General features: G+C 41.5%; 2 protein-coding genes across 5 annotated transcripts in view; one reads left to right on the top strand and one right to left on the bottom strand.

Moving 5' to 3' along the window:
- The first annotated feature begins 4,704 nt into the window (after nt 1-4,704).
- Nucleotides 4,705-15,460, top strand: LOC124135755 (ankyrin repeat family A protein 2-like). Of its 2 annotated transcripts, none has more exons than XM_046501289.2 (8): nt 4,705-4,951; nt 6,322-6,527; nt 7,464-7,555; nt 9,197-9,263; nt 9,562-9,627; nt 10,156-10,379; nt 12,418-12,597; nt 13,641-15,460. In XM_046501289.2, exons 2-8 carry the CDS (start codon nt 6,326-6,328, stop codon nt 13,653-13,655), a joined length of 846 nt encoding a protein of 281 aa, XP_046357245.1. In that variant the 5' UTR covers nt 4,705-4,951; nt 6,322-6,325; the 3' UTR covers nt 13,656-15,460. The 2 variants fall into 2 exon arrangements, with proteins under 2 accessions (XP_046357245.1, XP_046357243.1); XM_046501287.2 differs by having other exon boundaries at nt 4,708-4,951; nt 12,418-12,565.
- Nucleotides 15,417-21,265, bottom strand: part of LOC124135754 (katanin p60 ATPase-containing subunit A-like 2) — a 48,651-nt gene continuing 42,802 nt past the window's right edge. For all 3 annotated transcript variants that reach the window (XM_046501286.2, XM_046501284.2, XM_046501285.2), the window contains one exon: nt 15,417-20,821. In XM_046501286.2, coding sequence (XP_046357242.1) covers nt 20,688-20,821 — 134 coding nt within the window. In that variant the 3' untranslated portion in view covers nt 15,417-20,687. The remainder of the gene's footprint in view (nt 20,822-21,265) is intronic.

Raw genomic sequence — 21,265 nt, 5'->3', positions numbered from 1 at the left:
TGTATTGCGTTTTGAGTACAATTTCATGATATGCATGCCTCATGGAACCACTATGATTTCATTTCTACCCTTTTTTCCTTCTCCATTTGATGATTGGGGTGTCATCACGGAAATTAATGAACGGACATAAGTAGTACCACACGTCAGGGTGTAAAGGCTCACTTCCATTACGATTAGTCGATTTATGACAACTAAAAATAGAAGGGGTAAAACACACCTACCTATAGGATACTGGACTACACCCGTCGTCATCTGTACTCTGTCCACATATGAACAATTTCTAATGAGAGGTGTTGAATTTTTATCCATCTTAAGGCTGCTCTTAAGGAGACACTTCTCCACTGCTGGTGGCGCCAATGTTGGTGCTGTGATGCCCACTGAAGACCGTCCTGGCGATGACGTGGTGGCATGGGTCCTCTGTGTGGCCTGTGACAGTGGAGGCGGCTGCTCGTCAATCGTCGACGCACGGTGTCCGCACTAATGTGTCGCTGGTGTGTCCCCATGGTCTGTCGAGCAGTTTCCGCACCAGTAACAAAGCGATCTTGAAGATGCTGTCGCACAATCTGACGATCCTGACGTCGGGTAGTGACCCATGGTCTTCCTCTACGTGGTCGGTCATCTGTCGTGTTGTGGTCTGGCACCGTTGCTGGAGCCTGTATATGGTCCTTACGTGGACTTGAAATACATTGGCTATTTGCCGGGTGGTTTGTCCAGCTTGCAATCGTCCAAGGGCTTGGTGTCGTTGATTCCTTGTCAATCTTGGCATGTGGTAGCAATTCAATAACGAATGAATGTTATCCGATCTGGGTGGATTTTTATAGGGCAAGACATGGGGGAACGCTTGTGCATTTCAATTTGCACGGAACTCGCGTGCATCTGGTTACCATGGCCGTTGCCGTGATGCGTTTGGGCGATCGGTTTTATTGTCATCTGCTTTGCTTTTTATCATCAAATTTCATTTTTCCGGACAAGATAATGTTAAATTTTAGAAACTTTGACAAAAATTACCAACATATTTAAATGAAAACTTTTCATGCAATGTTACTTGGGGTGACGTTTCTTTTGTGGTTTAGTATATATATGTTTCACATTTTAATACCATATTATACCAAAAACACTATTTTAAGGATCACTGAGTGACTGACTTCGCGCCATAAGTGTGACGTCAGTTTATTATCTCTTTATAAACGCATTAGCATGCATATCCAATCAATGCTTGTATATATTTTGCCTATTTTACTCCTCATCATTATTATATATATATCATATATAGTATGGACATTCCCTTGTCACCTGCCAGCATGGTAGGGTGGCCGGTGGTAATCAACACCTTTCTCATGTTGACGTTTCTTGTTGCAGGCAAATAAATACATTTTAACGACCCTCCGTCTTCGAATACGTGTTTAGGAAACTAGAAGCTGGACCCTGCGACATTTTCTATGTATTATTTGTTCTTATAGTCTTTATTTTAACAACAATCACAGAGACTACCTTACAGAGAATCCTGTTCGGTATTCACAACAGCAATAGAAATGTCAATGCAAAATGCAACATAAGTTGTGTTTGTATTATCAAAGAAAGCACGGAATAATAACAGGCCTCTACATCTTGATTATATTTATGCATCATTTGACACGATTGACCCGATTTTACTGTTTGGTTTGGAAATTTGAGAATTTGAAAATATACTCACACGCAAAAGAAACGCAAGTCGAGTAAGCAGTAAACATGTAAATTATTTTCAGCAGTAAAGACAAGAAATAATAATAGGGCAAGATCGACAAAAGAAGGCTGAAGACAGTTTAATGGATTAAAAGGCAGATGACATAATTGTTTTTTTCAAATGTTAAGGGCTTAAACAGTTTCGGGTCAATACCCAAAATGTTAGTCAATACCTGGTGTGACCACCATTAGCATTGATCACTGACACACATCTCCTGTACATTGAGTGGATCAGACGATTTGTGAAGGCCCTAGGTATCCTGTTGCACACATCCAGAGCAGCTGTGCGTAGTTCATCGGCAGTTGTAGGGACTGGGCGAACATTGTGCAGACGCCTTTGAACCTCATCCCACAAGTGTTCGATGGGGTTCAGATCAGGGCTGAGGGCTGGCCACGGATGTTGTGTTGTTGCAGAAAGGCCATGGTAGCTCTTGCAACATGGGGACGAGCGTTGTCCTGCTGGAAAATGTGTAGTTGATGTTGTGCAAAAAATGGAACAACGTGGGATCTGATCACTTGGTCGATATACCGCTGAGCAGTGACGCCGTGTCCCCGACCTTGACCAACATTCAGAAAGCACATGGGTCCAAGTCTCGCATTAAGTCCAATCCCTGCCCATATCATGACGCTAGGTCCACCCCATGGATCCCTTTCCACAACGTTTCTGTCAGCGAAACGATCACCTCGACGCCGCCAAATTCTGACTCTTCCGTCTGCATGGGAGACACAAAAGTGACTTTCATCAGAGAAGATGACACGCCTCCACTCACGATGACGCCAATTGTGATGACCCTGTGCCCACTGAAGTCTTGCTTGTCGATGCCGTGGTTGGAGAACAGGTCGACGTGCTGGTCGGCGACATCTGAGGTTTTAGGAACGGAGACGTCGGATCACAGTGTCCCGGCTAATGTGTCGATTATGTGTTCCTATGGTCTGTCGAGCACTTTCACTTGCAGTTAGGAACGGATGTCGCTGGTGTTGACGGGTAATCTGCCGATCTTGTCGAGGTCTGGTGACCCCAGGACGACCGCTCCGAGGAAGGTCATCTGTGGTCTGTGTAGCATTGTATCGATGCAGGAGACGGTAACTTGTGGTTATGTTAACGTTGAAAAGACGGGCAACATCTTGGACAGACTCTCCAGCTTCCAAACGTCCGATAGCCTGGTTTCTCTGAATTTGAGTTAGGCGTGGCATTGTTGACCAAGGAGTGGTAGGTCCAAGAATCGGCCACAGTTTTATACCCACTACAGTTCGTGACAGTTCGTGCATATTCGATTTCGCGAGAAATGGGTGCATGATACCCACATAGTCATTGAAATGGTGCGTTTTGGCGATTCGTTTTTTATGTTGCGTTTTTACTCGGGGCTTCCAAAATGCAACCAAAAATATTGATATCACCATCAGGCTTCACATGCTAAAACTCGTATCAATTAATGGTTCCGTGTTTGTTACCTATTTGCTTAAAACCACTTGCGTTTCTTTTGCGTGTGAGTATAAATACCTTTTTGAAAGAGTGCATTTACGACCAAGAGCCACTGTGTCATTAAAACTATAAAAGCATGTCATAATATTTTGTGATCAACTTGCAACAAATAAAAAAATCCCAAAACTATCAAACATTTTATACCAGTTTATCACTCTTAATGGACCCCATATTGTTCACAAACCCTCATGGATTTGTTTTGTGAAAAACATACTTCATGATTGTGGACTTACTGACATTTTTGATAACTCGTTTATATGTTCTTCACAATGGCTGGCTTCAGAGTTAGAAGAAATATTTAAAGATCAACATGTGTGTCTGCAAAACTGACGTTCAGCTCTAATTCGGAAAGTTCAAAGTATTTATACTACAAATAATGTAAAGAAACTTTATCGTTTGAAGAAGTATCTCTTCTCACCCAAACATGTACCGTATTCTCAGACGTGGATGTGTGTACGTTTTTGGTTTAACTAATAACCTCAACTTCCCCACTGAATATAGTGTGTGACGTGTTTCACTTCAAATGACATTGAATGACACTTGTAATTTGAAACGGGTGAATTCATCAATAATTGCTACATGAATAAATATATTAAATTAAATGAATGCTACAAAGAATCTCTTTTGTCTTTCCCCCCGTGTTGGCTATTCACTCACCGTATCCAGCTAAACAGGTGATAGGTAGTCACTGAACCATGAACTATGTGTTTTGAAACAGTGGTCATAATAGGAACAATTTAGGACACCGATGCAACACCAGATTTCAAGGCGTAGCTTACAATTCATTGCGATATGGCGTCAGAGGATCCAGATATGTACAGGGCTCGCTAGTGAATTAGACTGGTTCCAGAATCACGGATAATTAAACGGCTATCATCAGTAAGGCTGAACCCAATGTACTTCACACGAAAATATGTGTTGTGAACAAAATTGTTTTAGCGGACACCAGTTGGAAACAAATATATAAGTAGCCTCCCTTGGTATGACCTTAACTGGTTCCACTGTTGATACGCGACGCAAGCTTAGCGCGATTTAGACTACTAGTTTAGGTAAGACAGGAACCCAGTCTGGGTCTATGACCTAAGCTGGTTACCAGCTCCCTATGCGCGTTAGGACACCGATGCAACACCAGATTTCAAGGCGTAGCTTACAATTCATTGCGATATGGCGTCAGAGGATCCAGATATGTACAGGGCTCGCTAGTGAATTAGACTGGTTCCAGAATCACGGATAATTAAACGGCTATCATCAGTAAGGCTGAACCCAATGTACTTCACACGAAAATATGTGTTGTGAACAAAATTGTTTTAGCGGACACCAGTTGGAAACAAATATATAAGTAGCCTCCCTTGGTATGACCTTAACTGGTTCCACTGTTGATACGCGACGCAAGCTTAGCGCGATTTAGACTACTAGTTTAGGTAAGACAGGAACCCAGTCTGGGTCTATGACCTAAGCTGGTTACCAGCTCCCTATGCGCGTCCGCGCGTCGTCAACTTGTGATATTAGAGGCGTAAGCTGGTTACCGGCTCCCTATGCGCGTCCCGCGTCGTCAACTTGTGATATTAGAGACGTAAGCTGGTTCCCGGTTCCCTATGCGCGTCGTCAAGAACGGGATATCGCTGACATGACGCAAAGAAGGGGAAATGTCACTAATCGCAACCTGTCACTGGTTAATGTTATCAGCATGAGTGTGCACGTGTGACTGTATATGAGCAGAGGCTTCATGTTGTAAATACCGAGATTGTACGTAATTCTTTAGTTCCCAAAACGCATTCAATTTATGATCTGAATATGCATGTTACATTTCAATTATTGTTTCATAGGCATAAGGCCTACTTAAACATGTTAAAGTTAACGGATGAAAAAGTAGACACAATTTATGGATAACAACTTCTTTAATTACTGTCCTGCTTGACAGCAGTATAAGGATATATATCGAAACGTCGCCTTTACAATAATTAAGGAAGTTGTTATCCATAAATTGTGTCTACTTTACATTACCATGTCAGATATCGATGGAATAACTTTTCGTATGCTGAAAGACAGGACCATGTAACTAATAATGATAACCAAAAATCGTAGACGAGGCCTCGTTTGCGAGGTTTTATGTTATTATTATTAGTGCTGAATACTGAGGGTCTACTAAGTCACCATTGAACAACGACTGAGTAGTTGTATTCAGCTAGCAGCAGCAATAAACGTCTGATGGTGGAAGAGTGTGCTATACCACTGTACTGTATGGCTCACCATAAACCAATCAAATCATTAGGCTTGGGTATGATAATGATATACTTCAATCTCATACACCAATCTGCATGTAGCAAATAATTTCAGATATTTCAGTTTGGACACATGTCAGGATTCTAGCAGATAATGTTGTTGTGTTCTTTTTTTTCCCACCTGAGATTCATGGATAGATTCTTTAAATTACATGTTTTTTCAAGAAAACATCCTCAAGATAAAAGGGAGTACAAATGGAAGTGCAATTATTATAGAGACGTATCTCCAAACAGATGGCAACTGAAAATGTCACAATATGTTTATGCTGTAGCCTGATACACCAATGTGGGTACAGACAATTTGCTTTTTTGCAGTATTAATTTTCGATTGGCTTTTTATACACTGATATATCTGTTGCTATACCTGTCCATTAGAGTGTATCCCACAGCAGTGACACAGTGATCATGTAAGTCGTTCCATCTGTTGTTAAGCTTGTTGAAGATCCGGATAGATTAGGTCATCAGCAACTGATGCTTGCCATAAATGACTACTATGCTTGTCGTAAGAGGCGACTAATGGGATCCGTTGATAAGGCTCGCTGACTTGATTGATGCATGTCATGGTATCTCAATTGTGTAAATCGATGCTCAAATGTCAATTACTGGATTGTTTGGTCCAGACTTGATTATTTACAGGAGGCAGTCATATAGCTGGAATATTGATGAGTGCGTCATAAACAACAAACAAGCAAAAATTTAGCTTGTTGCACTGCTGTTATAAAGTTATGCTTCCAGCACATGGAACTGGTAAATGTTGTACAGTTTGTATTGACCAGTCTGATTGTAAATATGGCATTGTATTGAACTTTTAAGTTAATTCTTGCCCCTATCCAGGAAAATGGAATCAGATATAGCTTCTACTTCAAAAGTTCAGGAGTGTACTGAAAAGAAGCAGGAAAAACCGTCCCCTGAAAGAAGCTGGAGAGTTATCTCCCCCTTGAAGAGACTGCCATCCCAGCCTGGCAACATGAGGTTATTTTCACCAGTCGATAGTGACCAGGAACTCAATGACCTGGAAGTCGAAAATGCTTTTGGAGATGGTAAACATAGCAAATCGTTACCATCCTTGAATTGATGATTTTCCAAGGTCAACAATACATCATGCCTGAAGACATTTATACACAAACATAAAACTTAAGACACCTCAGTCACATGTTAGCATGGTTAGAACACATCTTTACTCATCATTTTCTGATAATTGTTTATGAGCCATACATTTGTGGTGTCACAAATTAGGGAATAAGATGAGTACCTTCAAATTTGGTAGATCTTTGCATTCTTCGGTTTGAAAGTTTCACATAGTTCACAAAGTTTGGGTGGCACACACTCGGCACACATGCCATCATTCAGGCTGAGTATGGCCAACATAAAAATCAACTGGAGTTAATTCATTATTGTCTTGAGATTCATTTGAATTTAAGACACTGCTACTAACATGAAAGGGTATGAATTAAGCATACTTTTGATTACTATCTTTGACAGAGTGTCAACTGTTTGGCTTGGGCTTTGACTCATTTAACAAAAGATCTGTGAAGATTCAGTGTAAAATGGGTCTTCAGCAACCCATGCTTGCCGTAAAAGGCCTGAATGCTTGGCATACGAGGCAATTAACGGGATCGGGTGGTCAGGCTCGCTGACTTGGTTGATGCATGTCATCGATCCCATTCGCATGGATCGATGCTCATGATGTCAATCATTGGATTGTCTGGTCCAGACTCGATTATTTACAGACCACTGTCATATAGCTGGTATTTTGCTGAGTGCGGTGTTAAACAGCAAACAAACAAACAAACAAAACATTTATCAAAAACAGTGGTCAGGCTGAAACATTAAAATCAGATCTTCAAAATGTGTGTTCTCAATACATACATCCCATCATCTCTAAATAAGTAAAATACATGTATAAAACATTGGAATCAGTTCTGTGTATAAGTGATTATACCTTTCTTCATGTTGATTGCTTTCTTTGTTGGAAGGAGTGGAACCTGACTCAAGCCAGTCACTCTTGTCGCCAACCAAAGCAAGAAGATATGAGACTCCTGGCAAACTCAACCTATCGCCTTTCAGGGTATGGTAATGAAATGATATTGTTTAAAGTTTACTTTATTACTGTTTATCTTTATACCTGGTACATGTAAATTGAGGTCAAACATCTTCAAAGTTCCAGCAAAATTCAAAAGGAAGTCATGCAGTGTTTCATTAGGCAGACATTTTAAGGTTTAATGCTGCTTTGAACAATATTTCAGATTTAATGTTTGAGGAAAACCCAAAGTGATAAACCCACAAACATGAGTATGGTGCTGAAAAAACACAGATTTTTATCAGAGTAGATCTTAGATGAGGATCAGTGAATCCTTGCCTCTCCTAGAAGGTGCAGTCGAGCTCCCCAACCACCTGGAAGTGCAGCCACTAGCTAGCCCCTTGTGCCCATATAACCACCAGGAAGGTGCAGGCAATAGCTAACCCCTTGTGCCCCCATAACCACCAGAAAGGTGTAGTCACTAGCTGGCCACTTGTGCCCCCATAACCACCAGGAAGGTGCAGTCACTAGCTGGCCACTTGTGCCTCCATAACCACCAGGAAGGTGCAGTCACTAGCTGGCCACTTGTGCCTATATAACCACCAGGAAGGTGCAGTCACTAGCTTGCCACTTGTGCCCATATAACCACCAGGAAGGTGCAGTCACTAGCTACCCTAGTCCCTTGTGACTCCATAACCACCAGGAAGGTGCAGTCACTAGCTGGCCACTCGTGCCCCCATAACCACCAGGAAGGTGCAGTCACTAGCTAGCCTAGCCCCTTGTGCCCATATAACCACCAGGAAGGTGCAGTCAATAGCTAGCCTAGCCCCTTGTGCCCATATAACCACCAGGAAGGTGCAGTCACTAACTGGCCCCTTGTGCCCATATAACAATCAGGCAGGTGCAGTCACTAGCTGGCCACTTGTGCCCCCATAACCACCAGGAAGGTGCAGTCACTAACTGGCCACTTGTGCCCATATAACCTACAGGAAGGTGCAGTCACTAGCTGGCCTAGCCCCTTGTGCCCCCATAACCACCAGGAAGGTGCAGTCACTAACTGGCCCCTTGTGCCCATATAACCACCAGGAAGGTGCAGTCACTAGCTGGCCTTGCCCCTTGTGCCCCCATAACCACCAGGAAGGTGCAGTCACTAGCTGGCCACTTGTGCCCCCCATAACCACCAGGAAGGTGCAGTCACTAGCTGGCAACTTGTGCCCCCATAACCACCAGGAAGGTGCAGTCACTAACTAGCCTAGCCCCTTGTGCCCCCATAACCACCAGGAAGGTGCAGTCACAAGCTGGCCCCTTGTGCCTCCATAACCACCAGGAAGGTGCAGTCACTAGCTGGTCCCTACTGCCCCCATAACCACCAGGAAGGTGCAGTCACTAGCTAGCCTAGCCCCTTGTGCCCCCATAACCACCAGGAAGGTGCAGTCACTAGCTGGCAACTTGTGCCCCCATTACCACCAGGAAGGTGCAGTCACAAGCTGGTCCCTTGTGCCCCCATAACCACCAGGAAGGTGCAGTCACTAGCTGGTCCCTACTGCCCCCATGACCACCAGGAAGGTGCAGTCACTAGCTGGCCTATTGTTCTTGCTGTGTTTCACATGTTCTTTGATGTCTGTTGTAGTCATCCATGTGTAAATGCCAGGGTGACTAGTGACTGATAACTGTTCCTGACAATTGCAGCCCTCAACAGTGATGACCAACCTCCATCGTGGCAATGTACAGACTATGACACCATCCATAGTAGAACGTAAGCCCAAGTGTATTAATCTAGCCCTTAGTATACCTGTGACATTATACAAACTGACCGGGATGAGTAGCTGGTGCCAAGTTACATCCCTTGGCAAGACTTGATACCTGTCATAGGATTGGTAAATTTTCTTAAATGGACAAAACACTGATAATAAACACCTCCAGGAAGTACTCAACCTGTTGATGCTGTCCAAACTGTAGCTTCTATACTCAGTCTAAGGTTGTAAAGAACTCTGTTGCCAGCCACTGAGGCTAGAAAATCATGTATTTCGATTGTCAAACAATTCATGTTGCAGACATGAGTATCCACCAGATGGCTGCCCAGGGGGAGCTGGTCATGCTGCAGCAGGAGATTCAGGAAGGTTAGTAAGGCGGACACATACACGTGACTGACCTGTATTCTAACATTATTTGGGAAAATGATGTGTCAATCCAAGGTTTCAAATCACATTAATGTCTGTTTAGGGGCCAAAGATAATGTTGATGGGAAAGACCCGATTTATGGGTGGTAATTTAAATAATGATAGCAGAAAATACAAGTTACCTAATGATGACTTGTTCTTCCCAGAATATTCAAAGTAGTAGTGAAAATATATACCAGTAGTTTGGCAGAATGCATGTTGAATGTTGAAAGGGAATTTTGGATACTGTCTTGGATATTTGATGGGTTTGTGGTAACAGTAATCATCGACACGGCGAGGTTTCACAACTAACAGGGTCCATAGTAACAAAGTTTTAATGAAAATCATCAAATGTGCATTTTGCGAATGAAAAAAAACCTCATGGACAGCAGGTAGTTGATATCTACATGAATTTGACCCTTATGGTACCCTTGACCTCTTGGGTTGCAACAAGTTCCTGTGTGAGTCACGATGTTCTTGATGCTGCAGGATCGGACATCAACAAGCTGGACGAGCAGGGACTGACAGCTCTACACTGGGCTTGTGCCAATGGTCAGATGCCCACTATGGAGTTTCTTGTACAGAGTGGAGCAGACATCAACCTGTCTGGCAACCATGGGGAGAATGCCCTCCTACTGTCCAGTTGCTATGGTTACAAGGAGATTGTGAAGTATTTACTTCAGCTTGGCATGGATGTCAACTGTACAGATGAGGTATGTCACTTGGTGGGAATCTGTGTTCTGTGTTGTGAGAGATGAAGTTAGTTCAGGATTGTACCTAGTATAAATCTTAGTGTTACCTTTAGAGTTGTTTGTTTGTTTGTTGTTTTACGTCGCACTCAGCAATATTCCAGCTATATGACGGCTTAAGAGTTGTAATATGTTCACATGAACACATAGAAAACTTCCGAATGAGTGAATGTTATAGTCTGCTTAAAAAAGTGGGTGCCCTCCCTTGCATCCCCTCTCTCATTCAGTTGCCTCCGCAGTCTAGTGGCTGGCGCGTCTGCCAGGAGAGAGGAAGGACTTGGGTTCGATCCTCGGCCGCTTCATTCCAAAAGACATTATAAGATGTAGTTGTTGTTACCCTGCCTGGCGCTTGACATTAAGGGGCTAAAACTGGGCTCTGACAGTATACACCCCACACCACACCACACACCACACCACACCACACCACACCACACCACACCACACCACACCACACACCACACAGCCTCCTTGGTATAATGGTAAGTGTCCGCCCGGAGAGCGGAAGGTCCGGGGTTCGATCCCCAGCCGCATCATACCAAAAGACGTTAAAAGATGGTACTTGTTGTTGCCCTGTCTGGGGCTAAAACAAGGATTGGTCAGCTCGGAGTCAGTATACTGTGTCTGAGTGGGGTATTCATGTTAAACTGCGGCATGGTATCTCAGTGTGCTAGCATTATAAATGGCATCAGTCCAGACTTGTACAAGCAGCCACACACACACACATACATGTGCATGCACGTCGCTATATAAGTGCAATAATCTTGGACGCGACGTTAAACCCCATTTCACCTCACTTCCACACCAACCCACACCACACACCGCACCGCACCGCACCGCACCGCACCGCACCAACCCACACCACACCACACCACACCACACCACACCACACCACACCACAGCATTCACCACACCACACCACACCACACCACACCACACCACACACCACACAGCCTCCTTGGTATAATGGTAAGTGTCCGCCCGGAGAGCGGAAGGTCCGGGGTTCGATCCCCAGCCGCATCATACCAAAAGACGTTAAAAGATGGTACTTGTTGTTGCCCTGTCTGGGGCTAAAACAAGGATTGGTCAGCTCGGAGTCAGTATACTGTGTCTGAGTGGGGTATTCATGTTAAACTGCGGCATGGTATCTCAGTGTGCTAGCATTATAAATGGCATCAGTCCAGACTTGTACAAGCAGCCACACACACACACATACATGTGCATGCACGTCGCTATATAAGTGCAATAATCTTGGACGCGACGTTAAACCCCATTTCACCTCACTTCCACACCAACCCACACACCGCACCGCACCGCACCGCACCAAACCACACCACACCATTCACCACACCATTCACCACACCACACCACACCACACCACACGATAAGTGGGGCGGTCAGGTAGCCAAGTGATTAAAGCGTTTGCTTGTTACACCAAAGAGCCGGGTTTGATTCCTGACATGGGTACAATGTGTGAAGACCTTTTCTGGTGTTCCCCACCGTGATATTGCTGGACTATTGCTATAAAGCGGCGTAAAACCCTACTCACTCATTCACTCTCGAGCAGTTCATGCATAACTAGGTGCTGTGTCTGTTAAACACCTTTAAACCTTCAATCATTTTTAGTGTTTCATTTCCATCTGATCAAAGGTACATTTCTGTCTCATAAGTTAAGGTAAAACTGTATACATGATATTGTGTTGCTCAAAAATGTTTCATGAATTGTTTTTAAATATTGTATGCTCAAACATGTTTCATAAATTGTTTTTAAATATAACTTTGCATAAAATAACTAAATTGTGAATATATTAACTTGGTCGCTATATGGCTGGAATAATGCCGATGTGACGTTAAATTTTAACTCACTAACTCACTCGTAAATTATGGCACTTACCAGGACTTTAAAGATGTCTACCTGTACAAATCGTTATACAAATTATGAATTGCCAGTTTTAGACAATGACCTCAGTTTCCCAGCTGCAGTTGAAGCCTGACTGTGTTGTAGAGTGGTAGCACAGCCCTGATGTACGCAGCCTACAACAACCATCCAACCTGCATCACTGCCCTGCTGGAGTTCGGGGCAGACATCACAGCCACCAATGAAGACATGTTGACAGCCTTCGACCTCACTATTGGACAGGATCACAAACTAGGTTTGTGCAGCTCCATTCATCTGAGCTGTCAGGTGAAGTTTTCTTCATGTCTGAGAGTTTATTCCCACTATGTGACAATAGGCAGTAACAATTGAGTCCTGTTAGTCGTTTCTTACGACAAGCATGGATTACTGTTATTAAAAGCAACATCCAACATCATTAGGATACGATGACACTCATTTAACCAAGTTATCAAACTTGACCACCCACTCCTTTTAGTCGCCTCACATGACAGGTATAGGTTGCTCGGAACCTACTCTAACCCGGAATCCACAGGGCATGGGAGTTAACTGACTATATAAGTACAGTTTACACCCTTGCTGAACTAGCCCGGAATTTCCAGGCTTGATCGTAGCGCCACCAGTGGCTTTCAGGAGTTATGTCCCTTCTATGCCCCTCCTATTGACCAGTCAGATTCCACCTATCATATTACTGCTTCAAACAATATAGCAACTAGTCAAGATGATCTGATGATATTGTAAGAAAATGGGTCTTACACGAAGTGCATGAAATTACTTGAGCACTGTGATTAAAAAAATGAAAAGATTTGGAAAATATCTGTCAACACCCAGTTAATGGTACACATACTTTGCAAATCCTGCAATCGACCAAAATCTGCACTGCAATTTACGAACCCGATGTCAATTTCATTACATGATTTTGCTTGGACTATGCATGAACTTATTAGTCCAGCCAAAATATAACTCCATAATTCCAGCTTAGTTCAACAAGGGTGGAAACTGAACTTTTATAATCAGTTAACTCCCTTGCCTCGGGAAGATGGGTAGTATTTAATGCACATCTTATGGCATTGGACTACACAACATAACTATGGAAATGATTACGAGTACAGTTCCAGAAGACATGAGTTAATTGTTTAAAATAAAAAGTCCTTTTTAAAATTTTCAGTAGTTTTTAATCAGTCTGATATCACTGATCACTTAGAGCAAGTGCAGCATAGAAATTCCAGCTCTATTGTATTTGGTAGAACTAAGAAATTGAAATCTCATTCAAGTCATGATGTTATTTAAGGTTTCACCAGTTGCATGGCTACTACTACTCCTCTCTCCCTCAGCTCAACACGCCATAGAGAAGCACATGCTCTCAATGTTCGAGGGACTGACGTGACAACAGCAGAGGTGGCCGATATGACGTCTCCAGCCATAGCATGTGACGAGTGCTTTATTTCCAGTGTCTGGCTTCATGATTCCTGGGCCTGTCCTGGACACTGGGGCTCACAGTGCTACACAAATCTCTTGGCAAAACAAAATAATTGTTCATTGATCCACCCAAACTGGTATCGTTATTCTACCATGAATAAGAGGAAGACTTGTGTATTATTGGGCCATAAAAGGAAGCTGTATGTACGAGGTCTCGTCAAAAAGTTCTAAGCCAATACCAACAATTGTGAACGTGTTTTTAACTTTATTTTTCAACATAATCTCCCTGCTTTTCAATACACTTCTTATATCCATAGTGAAGCTTTTAAATTACAGTCAGAAAAAAGTTTTCTGAAGCCCAATGAAAAACCCATTCCCTGCAGCTTTAAGTTCATCGTTGTTGTCATAGCGCTTTCCACGAAGGTGTTCTTTCAGTTTAGGAAACAGGTGGAAATCTTTTGCTGCCAGGTCTGGCGAGAATGGAGGGTGAGGCAGCTCTTCAAACCCACATTGTTGCACAGCAGCCTTTGCAAGTTGAGAGGTGTGAGAAGAGGCATTGTCATGAGGCACCGGTAATCGTCTTTTGACTTTCTAAGTAATCAACAAGGATCTCACCCTTTGCATCCCAGATTACAGTGGCCACAACATTCTTCACTGATCTTGAAGACTTGAATTTCTTTGGTGCCGTGGATTGACGTTTTGACTCATAGTGGTAGACCAACATTTCAGCACCTGTTACTAATCTCTTTTTGAATTTGACGAAATCCTCCACAACTAGCTCTAAATTTTCTCTGGCATTGTCAGCCCTTTCTTCATCCAACGAACAGTTATCTTATTCATCTGTAAATGATCATAAATAATAGTTTCAATGGATCCATGGCTTAGATCTTTGTCTTCCTCAAGTGTCAGCAATGGTAATATGTCTATCTGACAGTATAAGTTTTTCTATCTCCTTAATTGAATCTTTATTGATGAAAGTTGAGTGACGTCCAGACCTAGGGTCATCATCAAGGCTTGTTCTCCCAGCCTTAAACATAACTGCCCATTGCACTACCCTGCTCAAGTTCAAACACAGTAAAAGGAATAGCTAGGGTACTTATCCCCATACACTTTTTCTTTTCCATTTCTGTGTCCATTTGGACCCCAATCATGTTCAACTGGCTGTCACTAATATACAAACAGCCTCAACAGACCAAATACACTTGCAATGAACTACTCAAACAATGTACTACATTGACTATTTCACTTTGTTATGGCCCTTAGATGAAAGTCAGACTTTGAACTTTTTGACCAGCCCTTGTACCTGTGGAAGATTCTACCAAGCAGTCATAAGAAATGAAGGAGGAGAAATTTCAAAGGGCTACTATTTGCTGTAAACACGTTGCAAATTCAATTGTACAATGTCTCCCATTTCCTGTTGGTTGTTAACGCAGCACTCAGCAATATTCCAGCTATATGATGGCGGTTTGTAAATAATCAAGTCTGGACCAGAGAATCCAGTGATTTATATCAGGAGCAAGCATGGGTTGCTGCAGACCTCTTCTACCCAGGATCTTCATGGGTATGTTGGTTGTGTGATAACAAGTATATATAGAGCCTGTGGAGTGTGACTACAGGTTCCCTGCTGGCACTCCATGAGACAAGATGAAGTATTAGCTGAGGATGCTAATATCAACAAAACAAACCAGTTCCTGTGTCAAACATATTTACTGAATTGAAGTCATGTAAACATAAACAGTTGTTTGTGTTGTATGTTACAATGGAATGTTTCACATGTCAGAGTATGCTGCATGCAGGTGAGTTGACAACCTCCACACGGCAAATATCACTACAGGAATAAGTATGAACACTGTCCGAATTACACCCTTCCCTAACATGAAAAATGGGGTTGTCTCAATGAAATGTGACAAGACAATAGTTGGCACATGATAACTGCACTTGTCATGCTAAGAGACATATTCCAGCATCAGAGAGTTAGGATAAGAAAGCCCACAAAACACATGTTATAGATTGAAGTTAAATAACATGACGGTGGCTGGAGATGTATTGTACACAATTGCAGCAAAAACTACTTTACAATTTATTCATTTTCAAACATCACCCCTATGCATGTTTTGTATGATGGCACAGTGTCACGATGTAACCCCTTTCTGAACACCTGACATTTTTTTTAATACTTCATTCCTGGATCCCATTTCCCAAAGCTATCTTTTGGAAATGTCTACATTTGAGATTGATCTCATATAAATGTCTGCAATATCAGCAATACATCCTGGACACTTGATACATTCCTCCTGCAAGCCAAGTACTGTGTCATATGATACAAAGAAGCAGTTGAAAGGAAAGTCAAATAATTATTGCCTTGGAGCAGTTACAAACCTTCAAAAATCATATGAGTATGTCACAAGAATATATGTTTTGTCATACAATTTTAAAACAACAGCTTTATATATATGGAAATATATAGTATGCTGTTCTTAACCTTTTGCAGGAAGATTACGAGCTGTACATTACAGTGTGACACGGGCCAGTGTGTTTGGCAAAATATGTTTGCCAGATAGGGAAGTCTGTTCTTAACAGGTGGCCTTACCCACAACAGTTTTAGATATAATATCCTAAATTTTGAGTATCCTTTACTTTGAAAAACACAACATTGGTCTCACCTGAAGATCATGTTGATATATCTTCATGACCTTTCTGCTCTAAACAATACAGCTATATCATAGCAGAACCTACAAATGCCTTGTGTGTATGCATATCTCTTGCACCCATCTGGCCATGTTATTTCAAAAGATTATGTGGTTTGTACCCTAGACAAATATGCTTGGCAAATCCGAAATTAAACCACATTTTGTCCTGACCTTGGGGAAGGTATTAACTGACTGTTGCCATAATTAGCATGCTGGGCAATGAGACAAAGGGGGCTGCTTACCATACACGAGTTAATTTGTGGTCAGACATTGGAACATGTAGAGCAGGTTTTGTTCAAATGTTGATGAAACTAAATTTTTGCAATAATGGTTACAATGCAGTGGGTTTTTTTAGAAAAAAAAACCCTGTAATATACAAAAGAAAATATGAAGTGTCATGTAATTGTTATTGCTATAGGGAACTTATTAAAATGACTTATAGATTGCTCTACTTGTTCTGGGGTCTTTGGAGCGGCATGTTTAATGCAGCATATACAGTTGCATTGTGAAAGATTGTATATTCACATACCTTTGCTAACAAGTGACCAGACAGCAGGATTATACAAGTTACCTTAAGTGACCTACAAAAAAAGTATGATGTCTTTGTGGTAGATTTCAAATATATTGTTAACGTGTGCAGTCAAAATAGATGATGGTTTCTAATGAAGCCAATATATTGTATGTAACATTATATTACCATTTCACCTGTCAATTCAATGCATCAATGATTGTCAGGAAAACGAAGTGCCCCTTTTTCTTGTTTAATTATTTTTATCCCCCTGGCATATTATGCTGAGGGAATATTGTCATCATCTGGTTTGTCTGTCCGTATTATGTTTCTGGAGAACTGAAACCATGGTAGATTTTCGTTTCTGAAGTGGTGCCATTTGCTATTGTGGAGGCCAGGGGAATTTGTCATCTTCTGAGGACTCTTGTAGCTGGAACTAAGGGGCCCTTGAGGTTCAACATTACAGATATGACAAGGACCTTTTGACTACCATGCTTAAGTTCAAACACTGTAAAATACAATCTTTCTCATTCTACTGTATGGGCACTGTTTTATCTGTAACCCATGAACTAGAATGGTCGTCGTGCAGCTGTACCAGACAGAAGTCCGCATTTCACCAAAGGAAAGGGAACACACATAGCAATTTTCTTTGTAGATTCCTGGGGTATAATAAAGTTATGTGAGATGGGTGTTTTGTAGTGAGGCGAGCAGGGACCAAAATGTAACGGTCTGTTATGGCCCAACATAAACTGGTTATCTCAAAGCAGGACACATTTTCAAATGAGTTTCAACAACCTTGTCAATATATATCTTACACACAGTGCAATGTATGGCATAACCTGCAGGGTCCAGTCAATGCTTTAGAAGCTGTTGGCACAGCAACAAACCACAAGCATATATCACCATTGGCTTAAGCTGTGCACACAATCAATGTAAATGCTTAAAGTTTCAAACTGATGTAGCAACCAATGTTGTAGATTTCAAAAAGCAAACTTCCAATATTAAATTAGACAGCTTGCATTACAGTCTTAGTATATACTGATGTGTTAAAATGTCCGTATGCCTTCCATTTGTAGTACAAACATTATTTATCAAATTTGTCATGTTAGCAGGTTTTGAGATACTGTATAGCACCCTCTATAATACACCCCCTGTAAAAGCCTTCAAAGTCAATCCTAAATTGAAACTATCCTGTCTATAATGTGATCCAGACTGAAGCCAATGTGCAGAGCATGTGTGGTCCCTTCTATTGTAAACATTGCAATAAACTATGAAAACAATGTAACCTGAAACAGCTAAAAGAAACTGAGATGTACATGTTTAACATACACCCCCCTTTCATAACCCTCACTTTAGGTTCCAATAACTTGCACTGTAGATGGCGTTATAATTCAACGGTAACCCCCTCCAGAAAGCCTTGATAGTGTAGCGCTTACAGCATGTCGGTGTGGTAAAATAACGCAATATAAATGGACTATATTATTATCCTCAGCATAATCTACTTGTCAAGACTGTTATAAAAATGGTGCCATAATAAGTTTTCTTGTTTTTAGTTCCCCTCCCTTTAACCATGCTTTAGATTTAGTGCATTCTTTTAAAGTGAGTGAGTGAGTTGGGCTTTACACCGCTTTCAACAGTGTTACATTTATATCACATGGTGGTTAGGCAGTAGCAATGGTATCACTTTGTCTGAAAGCCTATGACGTTGAGTAAATGTGGTTTAAAAGCAATGTTCCACTCACTAAACCCCTTGTCTTCAGCATGAGTAAAACCATCATATTGTAAACAGAGAATAAAACAATAAAACATGTAATCATTTAGTTAATACAGAAACACTTCAGGTGTCAGCACATCACAGTTTGCACAGGGAATGTCTTGTATCTGTTGTACTACACCTGCTGTGTATTTCAGGGCTGGGCCACATAGTACACAACATGATTGTCAACAGAAGCCCCATCCAACATAAGGAAAATCTTATTTCTATAATCCAGTGCAACCACCGCCTAATTCCCTGGGGAGAGGCACACCGTGGACAAAAGGGGGCATCATCTACTCAACTGTTGTAATCAGGATAATACAACTTGCCACACATATCCCAGTATAAAGAGAAACAAGTTATGGAAAGAGTGTTTACCTTTACCAGAGACCAAAGTTTCTTTTGCAATTGTGAGTCCTTAACTCATGCAATTTCTTAGAGAATGTTTAGCAAAATAAAGAACAAAATGCCTACAAACATTAAATATAGGACAATACACATTTCTGGACAATCTGTATCCATACATGATTAACAGAAATGTGTACATGTATGACTTTATCAACCATAACAGAATCTGTAGGATATGACACATTTCCAGCAGGTATCATATTAGGACAATTTTTGTGGTATTCATTGAATAATACTCAAAATATACTGTACATATTTCAACAAACCTCACTCAGCAGTTAATATATAAAAAACTGTTCATATATACATATCACAGAAAGATTAAATTCCATGTGCAAAATCAACAATAAACCATGTTATAACTCCCTGTGGCCCCTACTTTCAGAGAACATGTATATTTCACTCCTACAAATGAGATGCTAAAGGCTTTGACTCATAACTTTCACTATCAATTTAAATGTATTTGATAAACAACTTCTTGTGATTTAGTGATTCCCACCCCCACCCCCATGCTATGTCCACACCTAGAATTACCACTGAATACAGACACTTACAGTTTCCTCCTTAGATCTACTTACACACTGTTACTAGATAGTCTCTTGATTGACTCCGACAATATTCCTTGAGGTAGATAAACATGTTCTCATTCAGGTATTGTAGCAAAGACTTCTCTTGACATTCATTCAGACATTATTTGATAATTTAAAGCCACCTCTGTTGAAACCATCTTCAAGGCGCGATTCCAATAGGAAAAGAGGTAGCCTTACATGAGCTCGTCTTTCATATTTCAATTTGAAAACATTGATTCCAAAGTGATTCAAACAAACACATGAAATATACAAACGTTCCACATGCTAAAATTTACAATTCATTAGTTCACATGGCGCCCTCAGGGACCTGTATAACATTATGCTATATATTGGAAGGTCTGCACATATTTCTTCAGGAGTAAAACAACAGTAAATTCAACACACGTTTCTTGTATAAGGACGGACATGTTCAGGACGGATTTTTTTATGTCAAGGAAGGAATTGTTCTTTTAGAAGATAAAAATTAGGAAACTGCAGTGAAACCCTTTTAATCTGGACCGTGCTAGTCTGGAAATCCTGCCCTACTCTTGGGAAGGTCAAACACATTTTAAAATTCCCAACCCCTGATTCATTCATCCGAATATTCGTTTATCTAAACAATATTGCTGGGACAGGTACCATTGACTTTAAAAGGATTTCACTAATGGTCTGTACAAACTTTGTATTCCTTGACAGACTGGAATATGATGCAACAGCCTCTTGTTCTTAGGATTCTCAATCATGCACTATTGCCACATAGTCTGTTCAGTGGAATCAGTGCGACACCAGGCAGCAGTTATCGTTAGATGTTAATATCTGACCATTGCTTTGGCACAAATGTCATTGTTCCACATCCACCTGATGGACATCACAGATGCAGCACTTCATGTATGACTAGCCATCTCGACTACACAACTCACAAATGTCCCTGTTTCAGCAAAATATGTTGTACATGTGTTTTGTCATCAATGTCATATCACAGCGGGCGAGTCCAGTGGGAGTAGTCTCAGCAAGTAGTGGGATCCACTTCATCATACAGACTCAAATTCCTTCTGCCATGACACAAACTTCCCCTTGAGATGTTTAGCTGAGGGTTTAGTGCGTTCTAGTGCAGTCAGGACATCCCTGGTCAGGATCTTGTCAATATGGACATGTAGCTCCTGGCCTGCAACAAGGTGACAAAAGTTTAGTTCCTCCTGTCCAGTAAGTAGCTAAAGTTGTTCCATCTATGTACATGTACTAAATACCCTACATCAGAATAAATTCACAATGTGGTCTTATAAGTGAGTGAGTTGGGTTTAACACTGCTATTAACAGTATTCCAGTTATATCGCAGCGTGTCAGCTTAATGTGGAAGGAAAGCCCGAAGTGATGCAGGTCTCAGACGTTTACCACTTCGGTGAAACCAACGAGCACGGGTATGGTACTGACAAACCTAGAAACATAATCAGGGCGAATCGGGATTTGAACCCACAATTATAGGTTCTGGAGTGCCCAAGGGATGGAACTCTGCACAGCGAATCGTGGCTCCTCAGATGACTGGGCCACTCATGCCCCCCTCTTTATATATATACATTAATACTCCAAGACAAAAGTAACTGTTCCTGTG

Source organism: Haliotis rufescens, unplaced genomic scaffold (assembly GCF_023055435.1).
Source record: "Haliotis rufescens isolate VD_foot unplaced genomic scaffold, xgHalRufe1.0.p SCAF_1, whole genome shotgun sequence".
Lineage (NCBI taxonomy): Eukaryota > Metazoa > Mollusca > Gastropoda > Lepetellida > Haliotidae > Haliotis > Haliotis rufescens.
The sequence above is the reverse complement of the archived record's forward strand: the minus strand, read 5'-3'. Positions and strand labels throughout refer to the sequence as shown.

Bases quoted from the DNA above. Each gene is read 5' to 3' on its own strand.
- LOC124135755 (XM_046501287.2), top strand. From the start codon at position 6,326: ATGGAATCAGATATAGCTTCTACTTCAAAAGTTCAGGAGTGTACTGAA. The intron at 7,556-9,196 runs GTATGGTAATGA...TGACAATTGCAG, and splicing joins TCAACCTATCGCCTTTCAGG to CCCTCAACAGTGATGACCAA. The intron at 9,264-9,561 runs GTAAGCCCAAGT...TTCATGTTGCAG, and splicing joins GACACCATCCATAGTAGAAC to ACATGAGTATCCACCAGATG.